At 43.8% G+C, this 19,220-nt stretch overlaps 1 protein-coding gene across 1 annotated transcript in view; it reads right to left on the minus strand.

Annotated features, from left to right (window-relative positions):
• Positions 1–19,220, minus strand: part of GRXCR1 (glutaredoxin and cysteine rich domain containing 1) — a gene marked incomplete at both ends in the record, with an annotated part of 99,194 nt that overhangs the window by 56,631 nt on the left and 23,343 nt on the right. The window contains one exon of the mRNA XM_081081287.1: positions 3,470–3,712. Within this exon, the coding sequence (XP_080937413.1) occupies positions 3,470–3,712 (243 nt within the window). The remainder of the gene's footprint in view (positions 1–3,469; positions 3,713–19,220) is intronic.

Genomic DNA, 19,220 nt, shown 5'->3' on the forward strand with positions numbered 1-19,220 from the left:
CAAAAAGCAGGGTTCTAAGGAGTTGGGCAGACCTAACCTTGGGTCTGGCCCTGCCATTTACCAGCTCTGTATGTGACTTGGTACAAAGGACTTAATGTTCTCTTTTGCAAAACAGAAATAATAACTGTTAATATTTATTGAAAATATAACTTTGTTCCAGGCACAGGAACTATATATATATGTATATATACATACATACAGTGGGGCCTTGACTTACGAGTGTCCCGACTAACGAGTTTTTCGAGATATGAGCCATCTCTCGGCTGATTTTTTGCTTTGAGTTGCGAGCTAAAATTCGGGTTACGAGCCAGCTTCAGATACCCCACCGCTAGTTGGTGCAGCGAACGTCACAGTGAACGCCACAACATCAGCCCAGCATCACGTGTCTCACTCGTTCACAATTGATTTGCCATATGACTAATTTGAGTTACGAGCTCCGTCACGGAACGAATTAAACTCGTAAGTCAAGGCCCCACTGTATATCATAAAATCTCCACAATTAGCCAATGGGAGTAGTTCTAATTCTCATTCTCATTTGATAATTGAGGAAATCGAGGCACAAAGTGATTTACAAATTGCCCAGAATGACGTGGAAGCCTCGGAGCAGGACTTTGAAACAAGGCTGGCTGATTCCGGGGCCTCGTAACCAGTATGCCAGAGCGTTGATTTCCAAGGCTGTGGGGAGGACTGGACCAGAAGGCATGTGTAAAGCTGACAGCGCAGTTTAGGATTATTCTTAGTATTATCGTTGTGATATATCATGATTATCACCACCATTGTTATGGCTTTTGAGACCTAAGGGTCTATACTGAAATAGCAAACATGAGGCTCAATATTTCAAATCAAAATTCCTCCGCTTGGGAATGCAGTCCGTCCCCAGCTCTGAAAGTCAGGTGGCATAATGTCATAGCTATTGAGTCATGGCTCCCTGCGTTTATCTTCCCATAAGATGACAGGCTGCCTCGAATAACTATGTCTCCAGACAGGAGACCAGAACACAGGTTCCCTATTAGAATATGACAAGAATATGAGATTCCCTGGAACAAAACATAAGTATTTTCTGCTCTGTGTTGTTGTGTTTTGTTGTTTTTTCTAAACTTCCCTGAAAGTTGAAGATTAAGACCAGATGCAAAACAAAACCTAAATCCAAGTATTTGTCCTTCGACAGTCCCTCTTTGTTCTCTGAGAGATCCTGTAGTCAGCCCTCCTCCCCCTCTCTTTGCTCCCAGTCTTTCCAAAGTTTGCTCTCTAGAGCCCTCTCCTGGCCTTCTCACAGATTAAGCGTGCCCATAGATCAATGGGAGTTATTAAATGAAGCGGCATGCTTTCTTGTTGCTCAGGGAGTTCTCTCTGCTTGTTGTAAACCTGAACTTGTGACCAAAATCAAGAATAATTTAAAACAAGCAGATAAAATTCTGGCTCCAGGCCCCATTTTTATTGATTTCATTTCAGGGCTGTCATCTTAGGTTCGTTAGGTAGGAAACTGAATGCTGAGTAATGAATGGGGTATAGAGAATTCATATATCCTATCTAATAAAAGAGAAACATGGTAATTAGTGTACATCCGCTACCCTTCCCATTGGCTAATCAGGGCGATATGCAAATTAACTGCCAGCCAAGATGGCGGCCGGAAGCCAGGCAGCTTGAAACTAACATGAAGCTTGCTTGCTTCAGTGATGCAGGACTCCAACATTCCCCGCCTGCCGCTGCCAGCCTCTGAGCTGCAACTCTAATGAACTATGTTACAAATATAGAAGCTTAACAAAACCCCAGAAACCTGCTTTAGTCGCTGGGCTTCAGCCAGCAGGATCGCAACATTGTTTCAAATACAGAAGGTAAACAAAGGCCAGAAACCTGCTTTCAGCAGCGGAGGCCTAAGAGCTGGAGCCAAGCCTCAAAGCTAAAGCTGGCCCAGAATTAAAAAAAAAGAAAAAGAAAAGAAAAAAAGGAGCAGTTGGGAGCTTTAGTCACCCGCCAGCCTGAAAACAGACCTCAGCCCATCACCCAGACTGGCCAGGCACCCCAGTGGGAACCCATACCCTGAAGGGGGTGTGACCAGTTGCAAACAGCCATCATCCCCTCACCCAGGCTGGCCAGGCACCCCAGTGGGGACCCTCACCCTGATCCAGGACACCCTTCAGGGCAAACCAGCCAGCACCCACCCATGCACCAGGCCTCTATCCTCTATAGTAAAAGGATAATATGCCTCCCAGCACCGGGATCAGTGTGACAGGGGGCAGTGCCCAAACCCCCTGATCGCCCAGAGGCTCTGTATGTGACAGGGGGCGGGGCCACAACCTCCCTATCGGCCCTGCTCTGTTCGTGACAGGGGAAAGCGCCCCAACCCCCTGATCAGCCCTGCTCTGTGCCTGATAGGGGGAACTCCCCACCCCCACACCCACGGGCCCTGCTCAGTGTGTGACAGGGCACGGGGCCACAACCTCCCTATCGGCCCTGCTCTGTTCGTGACAGGGGAAGGCGCCCCAACCCCCCTGATGGGCCCTGCTCTGTGCGTGACAGGGGGCGGTGCCCCAACCCCCCAATCGGCCCTACCCTGAGCATGACTGAGGGTGGCATCACAACCTCCCAATCTGCCCTGCTCTGTGCATGACAGGGGGCAGCACCCCAACTCCCCAATTGGCCCTGCTCTGAGCCCGACCAGGGGCTGCACCTAGGGATTGGGCCTGCCCTCTGCCACCCGGGAGCAGGCCTAAGCCAGCAAGTCGTTATCTCCTGAGGGGTCCCAGACTGTGAGAGGGCACAGGCCGGGCTGAGGGACCCTCCCTCCCCGCCGAGTGCACAAATTTTTGTGCACCGGGCCTCTAGTATGTATATGTGTATATATATATATATATATATATATATATATATATATATATATATGTATATCTTACAAATAATCCATTTTTCTTGCCTCTACAAAAAATTAGCTTTTAATACCTCATGTCGAGCTTCATAACGCAAAATTCAAGTCTACTAAACATTTAAAAAATGTGTCCTATTAAAAAAGGCCATTTCATGCTGATTTTATCTCACCGTGCTTCTGTAGGGATGAACACTGTTGAATACATACATTGTTTGAGACAGAAATACGTGTTTTGATTACCTTTGGTTTGAACTTGAAAAATATCAAGTGTTGCCCTAACCGGTTTGGCTCAGTGGATAGAGCATTGGCCCGCAGACTGAAGAGTCCCAGGTTCGATTCCAGTCAAGGCCATATACCTTGGTTGCAGGCACATCCCTAGTAGGGAGTGTGCAGGAGGCAGCTGATCAATGTTTCTCTCTCATCAATGTTTCTAACTCTCTATCCCTCTCCCTTCCTCTCTGTAAAAAAATCAATAAAATATTTTTTTTTTTAAAAAAAGAAAAAAAGCAGTGTCCTGGTGATTATGTTGCAAGTGACCTTGCTATTGGCTTGCAGATCTCTATCAATATTCGTTGGGTTTGATAAAAATAAGATTTTCCTTACCCCAAGATAATGGCCATCGATGAACACGACAGGGAGGGAGGGGGCTTCGGAAACCCGTCGGCAGCGTTCATCTAGCTCTTTTCCATAGTCACCATTCAGAGCGATGTTTTTCTCTTCAAATTTTACTCGATGGTTTTGGAAGATCTTTCTAACCAGTTCACATCTTTCAAAGGTTGTCCGAACCACCCGAAGGCAAGTGGTATAAATCACCACACGGTCAAATTCTAGCTCCGTTGATGGTTGCTAAAGGGAAAACATTGTAGTGTAAATAAATATGTTTGCATTTACTTTCTTACGTCTTATTTTAAGACAATTAAGTTTTAGCAAGTGTCTTATATAAGAAGGGCATGCAATACAAGTTGAATAAATGCTGTATCCTCAGACATGACTTTTTAAGTTAAAACATCTGTAATTGAGATAGAGATAGCAATCATCAAAATTTAAATGACATAACCTAATGGACAGTATTTTTGCTGTTCTCCGTGGCATGTCGAATGATGGCATATCTTAAAACTGATGATGTCTCACTTGGCATACCATGTGGTGAAATAAGGACTGGTTGAATTATTTTTCTCATGTTTTGTAGACATTGTTAAATTATGATATCTGCCTCTTAAACCCAAAGTAAAATATGGAACAAAATAGGTTAGCATTTAACCATTTGAAAATTCTTTTACTAATCAATTTACCAAATTTCATAGTCTTTTGCACCACAATTTCCTAGGAATAACAAGACCTATGTCATAGGAGTTTTCTGAGGTTTAAACAGCACAACACTTGGGCATGCGCTCTGTTGAGCAACAGATCTCCAGTGTGCAGTGGGAAGGCTTTGCCACAAGGAATGAAAGACTGAGTAACTCAGGGGGAGAGCATAGAAATCGACAGCCAAGTGGGGAGTGGGTCAAAGCCAGGCATGACAAGGAAACTAAGACACAGGTACACTGCGCCTCGCCAGGGTGGCTCAGTTGGTTGAGCTTTGTCCCATGTACTAGGAGGTCACTGGTTCGATTCTTAGGGCACATGGCTGAGTTGCGGGCTTAATCTCCAGTGGGGGGTATTCAGGGGGCAGCCAATCAATGTTTCTCTCACGTCCTCTCTCTGAAATCATATTTTTTTAAAAACCCCACAACAACAGGTACACTGCAACGGAGGCAAGCAACTCTCACAACAAAGAAGAAGTCTCCTGTGAGAACTGTTTTTTCAATAGATCTGCTACATCAGAAGCCAGGGACTGTATTCCTGGGAAACCCTGCCCAGCATTGCTCAGACTACACCAGGTCGGTCCTGACATCATCAGGAAAGATCCTTTTCCTCCTTATCAAGGGCTGCTTGCAGGAGACTGAACAGAATACGACTACACCATGAGACAAGGGACATGGGAGTCTTCACAGGGCTCCATTTGTTGAAACACAACCACACAATTTGTAAACCCAGGTGAAGTCCAAACTTTGAATGGAAACTGCTCCAGCCAGCTAAGCACCAGAATCAGAAGGTCGGATACTAAGCTCCACCACTTTGTCTTCAAAGAAATCAGAACACTCTGCTGGATGCATATGTACAGATAGTTCTAAAAAGGCCCAAAGTTATGAAGGCGGCAACGTAATGTTCTCCACCTTACCATAAGAGAGGACATCTTTCTTTCCTGATGATCAAGTTGATTAAAGATGAAAGAACCATTTCTTCCCTCAATAAGAGGTTAGAGGCTAAGTTGAAACCCCAGAGAATTGGAGTGGACAAACCAGTGTCATAAATTCTCAGACAGTTCAGGACTAAAAGAGATCCTAGTGAGAGGCAAGGGAAGTGTCATATGAAAGAGAAAAATGTTACTCAGCTTCAGGCAAGCTTCAGGCTTGCAGGCATGTTATTCACTGTTGTCAGACATGGTTATTTTAAATATATGCTTGAAACATGGATTTTTATAGTAAATGTTCTTTCTAAATTTTAGCACCTCATTAAAACTTGAGCCCATGTAGACCCATATATCTGAAGGCTGAATTTGGCCTAAAAACTGCTAATATCTTAACACTGGGGTAGAAACAGCATCTGCTATACCTGGACTCTGCCACTGACCATCTGTGTGTCTTTTAGAAGCTAATGAACTAATAAGTCTTAGCTGTTGTTTTTTTTAATCTGTACAATGTTATAATAGCAACAGCTACCTAACAGATTTGCTGAGAAGATAAAGTAAGCAAGAATAGGAAAACAATTAGTATGGGGCTTGAAATATAGTACTGTGCTAAGTGCAAAAATGTTATTATACATTGTGAAATCTTTAAGATTAAAACCACACAAAAAATAAGTCAGTGGAAAAATCAGGGCAATACATGAGAAGACAAGGAGATGACTACTATGCTTTAGACCAGTGGTTCTCAACCTTCCTAATGCTGCAACCCTTTAATACAGTTCCTCATGTTGTGGTGACCCCCAATTTCATTGTTACAAATTGAACATAATTAAAGCACAGTGATTAATCACAAAAACAATATGTAATTATATATGTGTTTTCCGATGGTCTTAGGCGACCCCTGTGAAAGGGTCATTTGACCCCCAAAGGGATCGCGACCCAGTTTGAGAACCGCTGCTTTAGATGATCAAGGACTGATCTTCAAAGAGAGCAACCAAATGCCCGTGAACCTATTGCTCCTGTTCACGTTCACCATTAGGGGGAAGCCTGGAATGAGGGAACTCACTGCAAATGCTACAGCTTTTAGGAGAGCAACGTTCTCTTTTTCCTGTTATTATCTGAGTAATCATGCACTGTTCTTCTGGGTGCAAAGACTGCATTTAACTGCATGTGGTCTTCCCAAAATGTTCCACTTTTTTCCAACAGCTACATGTATTTTTTAAAAATATTTGATCAGAAATGCATTTGCCCCATGTGTAGAAGTGGGGAAGTTTGAGATTGGATCTCTCTGCTGCCACATTAACCAACTCACATAGGATGCTCTCTACTCACACATTAAACAATAGGTACCACTCCTCTGTGTGTCTCTGTGAGTCGTGCATTTGAAAACTAGTAATGAGATACATCCCTATCCAGTGGTTAGGTTGGATGCTGTTTAATGCAAAGGATAACAAAAATATCCCTTTACCTGCTGTTGAGGATGAGCTCTGTCTAGAATGAGTGGATCGCCTAGAGTGATATTAGATATTGGAATAAACTGGGAGCTTTTACAAATCCCCAAAGCCCACGCCAAGCACACGCCAATCAAATCAGAATCTCCAGGGTTGGGACTGCAGAGCCGAGATTTTTTTTAAAGCTCCTGTGTTGATTCTAATGGAGAACCATATTCTAGAGCTAGTTACCAGTGGAAATACAGAATCATAGTCCGCTCCCAGATCTACTGGATCTGAATCTGCATTTTAACAAGTTTTCTGGAAATTTAGATCCACATGACATTTTGAGGAGCTCCAGTGCAATCACCTAGGCACTTTGATTTGGCAGGGAATCAGGGATTATATCCCTTTAAAATAACTGCTAGTCATTCTTTCAGTTATTAGAGCAATTCATTTGTCAAACATGGTGCTGGGTGCTAGATACATAATGGTGACCAAAGAATATAATTCCCTAACAACATAGAACTAAAGCAATAAAAAGGAAGCCAAAAAGTTACATAAAAAATTACAACTGTTAAATGTTGGTAAGGAAATGCACAAAATGTTAGGAGACGCTATTGCAGGAGTGCCTTATCTTACAGGTTGAGAAAGTGTCTCCTGATATTTGAATACTGATTGGAAATATAAGAAGGATTTGACAGAGAAATTACCTAGGTAGAGAGCATGGGGGAAGGTATTATATGTGAGTGCAAAGATCTTGAATGGGAGGCAGATGGCATGTTGAGACTCTGAAATAAGGTCTTTTGCTGAAACAGAGAGAGTTGAAACAGTACTCAATGATTCTGGACAGGTGCACAAGATCAATATCATGTTGTACTTTATAGCCACCGTAAAGACGCAGGGCCTGTAATCTAAGAGCAATGAGAAGTCCCTGAGGCTTTTAAGGAGGCTGGGAGGCACTTACATTTTTAAAAGGGAAGTGAGGCGAGGCCAGTGCGGAGACTTGCACCGGCCATGCACTGCACAGACCTCGGGAGCGTCGCTGGTAGCAGAGGCTCAATGAGTTATGCCTTCAGGGCTGTATAGTCCACCGCTTGAGCCTATACAATGCATAGTCTCATTCCTAATTCCCTTGGTCTTGGAGCTGAGATTGAATCCAGGGTAAATTCACGGTAAGAGATATGGGTACCCATTAGAATGGGCTATTGAGTAAAATGTTCTGACATCATCTTATGGCACAACTTTTGGAAGTAGATCTTCTTAAAGGTAAAGGTAGGCTGAATGATTTCTCAAGGTCTTTTCCAGTTTTATAATATGAATTTTCAATGATATTGTCTTTGGTCCAAAAATAAAAAATCCTCTCCTACATTTGTTTCATTTTCTTTCCTTCAACAGACTCATCAAGCATCTGCCTGATTCTAAAAATAGCGTCTCCGTGGTTAGCTGTCCCTCTTCTCCCTTGCTGAGGGTTACCATGGGAATAGAGTAACGAAGAAGGAAGCGTCTGAGACAGCAGGATTTGTAGCCTGCTTGTTCCGAGAGCCGACCTAGATGCTAATAAAAGCAGGCCATTTCCTCCTTTCCATTGATTAAAAAGATGAATCTTGGTGCCCGCGAGGCCCTGGGAATATCACGGGCATCACTTTGTAAGGTGTGTGACTGGCTATCCACTATTGCTGCACAAGTGAAACGCGTGCAAAATAATATTGAATACAAACTATAATTTAAAAATTTTAAATACAAAATTTATTTTAGAAATACGAATCTTAGCAGTGCCCCGAAGCCTCACAACAATCCACAGCAAACTTAGACAAGGGTGTGGGCAAGGGTTGGGCACACTGCTGTGAATGAGACCCAGAGGTCACTAACTGGCCAGCGCACGTCCTCAGACTGCTCTTCGTTCGGCACTAGTCATTGCGGGACAGTAGGCACTTTAGTCACCGGGTCATCTTGGGACCATTCTGGAGCCCCACACCCACTGGAGCTGCTCCTGGAACCCAGGACAACGATTAGACCCCCGCCCTCCTGTCAGAGGGTGAACTTGGAGCAGACCCAGCTCCTCAGCTGCAGCCCATCCAATGCGTCATTTCAACTTGACCCTTGCCTGCCCAGCCTGGCCCTGTTCGACAAGGCCTCCTGGTCTTATCCCAGTCTGCCCCCAATCACTGAAAAGTTATGGCCTCCAGACAACTTCAGGAATTCAGGTCTTAAACAAAAATTAAAATCAACATTTTTTTTGTCAGTCTGTTCCATGTTTCCATGCCTCTGGTTCTATTTTACTCGTCAGTTTGTTTTGTTCATTAGATGCCTTGTTCATTTGTTTTGATTTTTAGATTCAGTTGTTGATAGATATGTATTTATTGCCATGAACAGATGGATGAATCTGAGAGGCAAGGGGCTGGGTGGGGGGGTGGGGGGTGGGAAGAGATAAACCAAAGATCTTACATGTATAGATGCATTACCTGTGGACACAGGCAATAGAGTGGTGAAGGCCTGGGGCAGGGCGGGAACCAAGTGGAGGAGTTGGGGGGAAGGGGGAGACATCTGTAATACTCTCAACAGTAAAGATTTTAAAAAAACATAGGCCCTCCCCCCCCACCCGCAAAGTAACATTTTAAAAATGTCAGTGGCAGACATCATGCTCTACATTCATTTAATCCTCACAATAGCTTCCGTGGTGTCACTGTCATTATTTATAGACCTAGAAACCTAAGCTCAGAGGAGATCAGTGTCCTAGACAAGGTGACAGAGTTAAAATTCATCCAAGTTAGAAGCCTGGCCCCAGATGCGCATTCTTCCAAAGTCTGCGTGCTTCCCACTGAGCCACATCGACCCAGGGAGCCACTGTTGTTACGCTGCCCCGTCCCCTGGATATAAAGTTGTTGCCAAACCAGAGGCAGCTGTAGATCTAACTCATTGCCTGGGACATATTGCCCGCAATTTGAGGAGGTTTGCCTGTTTACTAACGTATGCTCCCACATCTAACAGTAAGTAACATCACAGAGGGGACATTTTAAGCTACTTTTTTCTGTCTAAACAAACTCCCTTGAGATGGGCCAAGTGCAGGGGCCTTGTCTCCTCCAGCCAAAGGCAAAGAGGCGAAGTGACCAGCTCAGGGTCAGCATACCAGAGACAAATGGGGACTAGATCCAGATTTCTTGATTATCAGGAAATGGGCCAACCTGGCTGCAGAAACTGTCATTTTCAATAACAGCCACATGCCTACAAAGGGAAGGGAATTTTACAAATCTCTCTCTCTCTCTCTCTCTCTCTCTCTCTCTCTCTCTCTCTCTCTCCTCTCTCTCTCTCTCTCTCTCCCTCTCTCCTCCATGCAACTCTGTGAGCCCCTGTAGCTAGCTATATGTGTATTATGGGATGCTTCTAATACTGAATTAAAATAAGTAACCCCCTGCTCACCTTGCTCTCAAATCACCTCTTGAAATCTCATTCTTGCTCTTAACTAATGTGATTTCAAAACCCACTTGATCCACACCAGGTACCTCAGCCTATTTCCTGGATCTGTTTCCATTCCATCAATTATTCCCTATTCAGCCCTGAAAGTGAAAAGCGATCTATGCCATATCCCCTTGCCACACTTTGACCACAGAAAACCCAGGGAACTTCTCTCTGTCCCTCTGTAAGGCACAGAATATAAAAATAAGTATAATAGCTATTATTTATTGTATGACTCCTGCATATATATGCAGTTCTAGGGACTTCAAAAATACAATTGGAAGTCCCTAGAACTTTAGATGTGCAATTTTCACTGATCGTAAGAGAGAAGGATTATTATATAAACTAGAGGCCTGGTACATGAATTAGTGCACTGGTGGGGTCCCTCAGCCTGGCCTGCTCCCTCACAATCTGGGATCCCTCGGGGGATGTTGAAAAGCAGGTTTTGGCCCAATCTCTGCAGGCTGGCCTGCAGGGATCAGGCCGAAACCAGCAGTCCCACATCCCCCAAGGGATGTAGTAGTGGGGCCAGGTGCCAGGCCGCTCCTGCTCATCCTGGAACTGCTGCACCTGCCACTGTTGCTGAGGCGGGAGAGGCTTGTTCCCCCACAGCTGTGCTCACCAGCCGTGAGCCCAGCGTCTGGCGCCCATCAGTCAGCTGAGTGGTGCTCCCGCTGAGGGAGTGCACTGACCACAAGAGGACAGCTACTGCATTGAGCGTCTGCCACCTGGTGGTCAGTGTGCATCATAGCAACCGGTTGACCAGTTGTTCGGTCGCTTAGGCTTTTATATATATATAGATTTTACAGATGGAGACCCTAAAGTTGAATAAAATTTAAGGTGCCCAAATAGCTCAGAATAAAAAAGAACAGAACTAGAATTTTGACTTGGGTCTGCCTCCTAAATCCTTGCTCTTATTGTAAGATATACCACATATCCCTCTTAAACACAAACAAGCAATGGGTCATACCATTCTAGAAATGAAATCTGGGTTGTATGAAGGGACTGTCACAGGACAGTCCTAGAAATGCACACTATTTATCTCTCAACTTCATTTTAATATCTCTGCCTAGAGGTCACCCCTCAGACAGACCTGCCCTCAGCATCCCATGGGAAATAGGCCTTGTATCTTCTGACCCAGTTCTGTCCCTTTGTACCTAGCATTGCTGGGCATTATATTGTATATGTTTAATGGTTTACTGTCAATCTCCACAAATAAAATATAGCCCCAATATAGCAGGAACTTCGTTTTGTTCTCTAGAACTAAGAACCCAGGAAATAACCTGGTACCTAGTACATGCTCAATATATATCTTCTGGCCTCTTTCCTCACATTGGTTTGAATCTGCCTCTTAGTAACTGGATAATCTTGGACCATTTACTTAATCTCTTTATATCTCAGTTTTCTTAGCTGAAATATAGGGACATTAATGCTTACTTCATGGGGATTTGTAGGGATTAAATGATTTCATGAACAGAAAGACCTTCGGCATAAAGCCTGATGCATAATAAGCACTCAGTAAAATGATATCTCTTTATTATTAATATCATCTACACTAATAAAAGAGAAACATGGTAATTGGCATATGACCACTACACTTTTCATTGGCTAATCAGCGAGATATGCAAATTAATTGTCAGCCAAGATGGTGGCCGGCAGCCAGGCAGCTTGAAACTAACATGAGGCTTGCTTGCCTCAGTGATGGAGGAAACCAACATTCCCTGCCTGAGGCCTCTGAGCGGGCAGTTTAAAAAACATTGTAACAAATACCGCCGGACTTCAGCCAGCAGATTCGCAACATTGTAAGCAAAGGCCAGAAACCTACTTTCAGCCGCGGAGGCAGGCCTAAGAGCTGGAGCCAAGCCTCAAGGTAAAGCTGGCCCAGAATAAAAAAAAAAAAAAGAAAAAAAGGAGCGGTTGGGAACTTCAGTCACTCCCAGCCTGAAAACAGCCCTCAGCCCCTCACCCAGACTGGCCAGGCACCCCAGTGGGGACCCCCACCCTGATCCAGAAAACCCTTCAGGGCAAACCAGCTGGTCCCACCCATGCACCAGGCCTCTACCCTATATAGTAAAAGGGTAATATGCCTCCCAGCACCGGGATCAGCGTGACAGGGGGCAGCGCCCAAACCCCCTGATCGCCCTGCGGCTCTGTGTGTGACAGGGGGCAGGGCCCCAACCCCCTGAGCAGCCCTGCTCTGTGCCTGATAGGGGAGAGCTCCCCAACTCCCCCGCCCCCATGGGCCCTGCTCTGTGTGTGATGGGGTAGAGCCATAACCTCCCCATCGGCCCTGCCCTGAGTGTGAGAGTGGCAGCGCCCCAACCCCCTGATTGGCCCTGCTCTGTGGGTGATAGAGGGCGGTGCCCCAACCCCCTGATTGGCCCTATTCTGTGCGTGAGAGGGGGTGGCGCCTCAACCTCCCCATCGACCCTGCCTTGAGTGTGACAGGGGACGGTGCCCCAACCCCCCAATCGGCCCTACCCTGAGCGTGACTGAGGGTGTCATCACAACCTCCCAATCTGCCCTGCTCTGTGCATGACAGGGGGCAGCACCCCAACTCCCCAATCGGCCCTGCTCTGAGCCCAACCAGGGGCTGCACCTAGGGATTGGGCCTGCCCTCTGCCACCCAGGAGCAGGCCTAAGCCAGCAGGTCGTTATCTCCTGAGGGGTCCCAGACTGCAAGAGGGCACAGGCCGGGCTGAGGGACCCCCCTCCCCGCCGAGTGCACAAATTTTTGTGCACCAGGCCTCTAGTCATTATAATAAAATATTACTGACACACACCAGCCCCAGCACTATCACCACTATCATTATAACCAACAAATCCAAATTCACAGGACATAAATTTGAATGACAAAGGTTAACTTCATAATTACACAGTGATCAAAAAAAATCTCTTTAATGAGTTGAATCACCATTTCACATTCGTTTGCATGTGCCATCAATTCTGAGTGAAAGCGGTAGAGTGGTGTGCACACACCAGACATCATAAAATCCCTCCTTTTCTAAGTTCAGAAAAGTTTGTTTCTTTGGTGGCACCAAGAAATGCCTGAGCAATGCATGCAAATATGCAAATGTTTTCAGTTTTCATAATGCTCAAAAATCATATAAATAGATGAATTTCAGTTATTTCCTTAGGAATTATCTTTTGTGTCCAAATCTATTACTAAATTGGTCTAGACATTAACTGAAAAGTCAATGAACCTAATAAATCCTCCAAGCAAAAGAAAATGCTGATTTAACAATACATCAGAGTTACTGAGAATGAGGATGCCCACCATCTCCCACCATGGAGACCTGGTAAAGGGGTCACAGTTTTGCCATTTAGCATTCATCAAACACAGGGAGGTTTCCTCCAGAGCTAGACTTTGTCTTTTCCTGAAAAAGCAGAAAATATGACAACACTAGTATTATTGCATTCCTGCACAAAAACAGTAACTGAAACTTGGTGGCAGGCACCCCAGTTAGTGGCACCTGTCTCTTGATGCCACATTTAATACCCGTCCCTTATGTCTGGACAATTTCTTACATTAACATTGCCTATATTACTCCTTTTTAGCTGAATTTGCGATATCACATCTGGTCTAATGTGTCTGCTCATATGCGAAGAAACTGAGAGTCACAGTTTAATTACCTGACTCAAAACTTTTTTGGATAAGCAACATGTTGTATCTTGAGCCATTGCTCTGGCACGTTCCTGCATAAGCTGGGAAAATAAGTCAACTTTCCTGGAACTATGTTTTCTCTTCTCTAACATAGGAGTAGCTATAATCTAGCCTCTAAGGGAGTTGCAGGATCACAGGTACAATGCAACTGAAGATACACTGTAAATTATAAAACTTTACAAACACACTAGCTATCATCAATCACCCTAAGTCACACGGCTGGGAGAAGAGGAACAAGGATCTAATAAAAACCACCTTCCTACCAGACAAAAGTAACTCTCTTCAAATATGAATACTTTGATTTCTATAGAAATTGTCACAAGAATTATTTATTGGCAATTGAGATTATGCTCATTTTAGCAGATAAAAGTGATATCAAAACAAATACCAGCCCTGACCGGTTTGGCTCAGCGGATAGAGCATTGGCCTGCGGACTGAGGGGTCCCGGGTTCGATTCCGGTCAAGGGCATGTACCTTGGTTGCAGGCACATCCCCAGTGGGGGGTGTGCAGGAGGCAGCTGATCGATGTTTCTCTCTCATCGATGTTTCCAACTCTCTATCCCTCTCCCTTCCTCTCTGTAAAAAAAAATATCAATAAAATATTGATATTTATAAATTTATTGATATTTATAAAATATCAATAAATCAATAAAATATATTAATAAAAAAACAAATACCAAAATCACCATATTTAGGAACATCCAATCCCAAAGTAATGTGCATACAACAACAGTGAAAAGGTAGGTATCAAATGAATTAGGAACATTCTGAAAATGGATACACTGAAAAATTATTTTTCCCTCTCATCTTTTGAGAGATTCAAGTTGCAAAACCAAAGAAGAGGAACTAAAATTATTAAACAATAGCATCAAAGTAATAAGTGCTTAGATAGTCCTTCCTTGACCATTTTACTTTACAAAAAATCCTGATGCTCTTTTTCTTTTTTAAATTGATTTTAGAGAAAAAGAAAGAGAGAGAAAGAGAGAGATCAATTTGTTGTTTCACTTATTTATACATTCATTAGTTGATTCTTGTATGTATCCTGACTGGAGACTGAACTTGCAACCTTGGCATATCGGAACAACACTCTAACCAACTGAGCTCCCTGGCTAGGGATCCTGGTGCTCTTTCTAAAAGGGAATGGTGTTCTTTTTCTTCAGCTCTCCCAAATACATACATATCATACATAAAAATGAAACAAAACATGAAAACCTTCCTTGAATTTCTACATCAAAGAAAATGCCTTATAAGCCTCATGGAGCCAATCTCTCTCTTCGTGGGGTTGAAATAGCTGCATCTCTTCTCAACCTGATGTTTTCATAAATGCCAGTCTGATGAAGAGACGTCGTCTGTCTCTGGGGAATTCCCAGAATAGACTGAAGACTGAGAGCAGCAGAGCCGGTGGAAACTTAGAAGTTGCCTCAGGCAAATCCCTCATTCCTGCCTCCTCCTCAGGTTTACAGGTTTAAAGCTAATGTCCCTCTGACTGTACTGATTGCCATGGTCCCGACCTCACCTAAATAGGTTCTTCTCCAGATTCCAAACACTGTATTCAGGCCAAAAAAAGTATTTTATGAGTACTGAGTCTTTCCATTCTGTAAGGAAAGTAGGCACTATCAGTGTCTTAACTTTTCACATGAGAAAAGTAAAGCCCAGAGAAGTATGTGACCAGCCTAAAGTCAGACACCTATCAAATGATGGAGCTAGTATTTGATCCAAGTAAGTCACAGAATGGCCTCTTTATATGACCCTTTTGGTCATGTACTGACTCTCTTTGAGTCCATCTATACCCTATCTCATCTGATACAGAACAAGAAGTTAGAGGGATATATACCAAATTTATGAATCCCCAATTTTCATAAATATGTAGGGATTTGAGATAGATAGTATATTAGTTTTCTACAGCTCCTATAATGAATTACTACATTTAGTGGCTTAAAACAACATTGTGTTGTGCTGCAGTTCTTGAGGTCAGAAGTTCCAAATGGGTTTCACTGGGCAGAAAATAAAATCTTAGCAGGACCACACTGCCTTCAACGGATCAAGAGGAGACTCCATTACCCTGCCTTTCCAGCTCTAGAAATTGCCTACACTCCTTGGATGGTGGTCCCTTCCTCCACTTTCAAAGTGTACTGTAACAACCTCTGCTTCCATGACACCCCCTTTCTGACTCTGACTGTCATGCCTCCTTCTTATAAGAACCCTTGTGATTACATTGGGCCCATCAAATAATCCAGGATAATTTTTCCATCTCAATATCCCTAACTTAATTATATCTGCATAGTCCTTTTGGCTGTAAGGTAACATATTCACTGGAAATTAGAACATGGACACATTTGGCGGTGGAGATAGATCATTAGATTATTTAGCCTACCATAGGTAGATAGATGAGATAGATAGACAGATAGATAGATAGATAGATAGATAGATAGATAGCCAGATAGCCAGATAGATAGCCAGATAGATGTTTAGATACTGGATCTTAGGTATAGGAATGAAAGGTACACAATCTTGGGAGAACCAAGATGGCGGCGTAAGGTATAGACCTGTGCGCGCTGCCTCCCACAACAGCATTGAAACTACGAACTATAAGATAAACAGCTATCATTCAGAACCATGGGAAAGCTGGCCCAGCGGAAGCTCTACAACTGGAAGGAAAGAAAGAAGAGCATTGAGACTGAGTAGGATGTGCAGAGGCGCCAAGAACAGAGGTACGGAGTCGTGCGCCAGGCGGGCTGCAACTGGATGCACAGATTTTTTCAATCGGAAGGGGTCACAAACTCCCGAATCCACTAAGCTTGTTTGGGGTGGGATTCTCAGGTCCCAGACCCCTACGGGGAGAGGCAGGATGGCCTTGCAGCGGGTCAGAGAGCGAGGGTGGCTTTCTCACGGAGCTGCTCGCCGGCACTCGGGGACATGGAGATGCGAGATGCGGAGTCTAGGAGAGGCGAGGAGTTGCGGAGACGCCATTGCTGTTTGCTCTGCCCTGGTGATTCCAGGAGACCCCGCCCTATTCAATTTACATCCCCACCCAAGCTGTGCCAGTGGCACAAAGGGAACCACCTGTGCTTGTGCAGCCTAACCCAACAAACTGCAGATTTCAACTCCTCGCATCCATAAGGTACACACTCAAGAAGCAGAATCAGGTTTGGAGGAAGCCGGAGCCGGACCTGGCTCGGCCGGCGACACAGAACCGCTGTACCAGCAAACGCAGAAGCAGGTCCACCAGATCCAGTCTCACATGGGACGCCGGGAGACTGCAGACAAGCAGTTTGTGCCCTTAGTAGAAAACGAAGTCCAAGCAAGCATACCAGATATTCAGCCAGCTAGAACGCCTGGAGATTCTGTCCAGCAAGGAACCGCCCAACAAAAGACAGAATGCCAAACTTCGTGTTGACCAGTTAAAGTATGATGTCCAGCACCTGCAGACTGCTCTCAGAAACTTCCAGCATCGGCGATACACAAGGGAGCAGCAGGAGAGACAGTGAGAGGAGCTTCTGACTCACACCTTCACCCCCAACGTGGGATGCGGCGCCCCCTGCGAGGCTGCGATGGCCCCTGTGAGGCTGAGACAGCCCCTGCAAAGCTCCTATGGCCCCTGCGAGGCTGTGGCAGCCCCCTGGGAAGCCGGCAGAACCGCACAAGCTACCCAGATGGCTTCATCCACAGCCCGCGAACCAGCGCGCAGCCCCAAGCACAACTATCACCGGAAGGGCGAGAGGGGCAAGAGCAGCTGTAGTGTTGCTTTCTCCTCACTTTTGGTAGCGAAATTCTCATTTTAAACCTAAGAGGATACATTATTTTAAAAAGCCTTTCTGAGTAGAGCGTGAACAAGTCATGAGAGACCTTTCCGAACACAGGGACACGTCGCAGATGGAAATAGCTACATTTTCTAGGTGTATGACTTTTGATCTGGCAACAAAAAGCCTACACCTATGGATGAGGACAGTGGGGGGCGGGGGTAAGGGCAGAGGGTAGGGTGGGAACTGGGTGGAGGGGAGCTATGGGGGAAAAAGGGGAACAACTATAATAATCTGAACAATAAAGATTTATTTAAAAAAAGAAAAGAAAGGTACACAATCTTAAAACAGAAAGGAAACTTGGAGATAGCCCAACTTGAACAAATGTATGAGATGTGAAGAATATGTAAACCTCTGATTATCAGGTTAGATCTTCCTCATTGTGTTTATCTACTTGCTTTGTAATAAAAAAAAATGAGGGTAAATTCTAGTAAAGTAAGTATAAAACACATTGTTCTTCCAAGGCATTTGACACAATTACTTGCAAATAGGCCTATTCTCTAAGTTGGTCCTGAACAAATAATAAAAAAGAAGTGCATTAAAAAAGATTTGCCTGCTCTTTATCAATTGACTGTGTCCCATCTCTTTTCTACTCATTTCTGTCTCTTACCTTTCAATATGCTTTGCCTCCCATTGTCAAACAAGCCTTAGAAATTGTTTTGAAAATCAAACAATAAGTATAACCAAATGAATAAGGTACTTTGTATTACATGAAAAGGAAAATACAAATGAAAACGCTTGAAATGACTGCATAAACTCAGAGGTTCAATTTGTCTGTGAGCTCCACAAAGGAATCTAGCTAATTTTTCAGCTTCAAAGAGAATAAATAATCATGTCAAAAGTAAGAAAATGTTGCCTTTCCCATCTCCTCTGAAATTCCCCAAAATTAGGTTGCTTTAATAAAAGCAATTAAATTGTGAGAAAGGAAGCCAACAGAAACAGATGTGAAAAATAATGCTCAAAACCTTAGGAGTTATGTTTTCAAGTATATGCTGTGTTGTTCGAGATGATTGATGTAATTCTGTAAAGGAAGTCTAACACTTGATATTGATTTATATTCGAATAAGAAACAGATGCCAGCGCTGTTCTTTTTTAAACAAGATTGATCACAGTATTATCAAAAGGAAGAAAATAAAATTAATTCTGGAAATGTTCTTCATCAGACACTGCTTGCTTTGATAACAGAGCTCCTTACTGGAGCTGATTATTAGATTTTGGAGATTCAGACATTAGGCAAGAGATCTAACTAAATTATTGAACTAAAAAGTAAGTCCCATTAAGTGGAAGATTTTTATCATGAAGGATTTTATTAGCAATGTTAACAACATTGGAAATAGAAAAAATATTCACTAATGAATTCTATGTTATAGGCATTATGTCAAATGAATGCATTTATTGTCACTATAATGCTGACAAAATATAATGCAATAGTTACTATTTTTCTACTCTCACTGTCAACGTAAATAAGGATATTGCAAACTTGCTCAAGGTCATAATATATAAAAATATGTTTCTATTGTTGTATATAACATCCTTCTTCTCATATTTTCTCTTACATGTCTGGCTAGTCCTTTTTCATGTTCACCTATGGTCACTCTTCCCCGAAACATGCTGGTTCCCATGGACTCTCAGTTTGGTCCGCAGGCCCCCATTGCTCTGGAGGACCTCATCAGAAATTTCAATAGCTAATGAAAGATTGGTGAGCTCCAAGACTACATCTTTAGTTCAGACTCTGCTCCAACAATCCAGGTTGGATGACCAACTCTCTATGTAGCAT

This window comes from Myotis nattereri (genome assembly GCF_964212035.1).
Source record: "Myotis nattereri genome assembly, chromosome: 1".
Classification (NCBI taxonomy): Eukaryota; Metazoa; Chordata; class Mammalia; order Chiroptera; family Vespertilionidae; genus Myotis; species Myotis nattereri.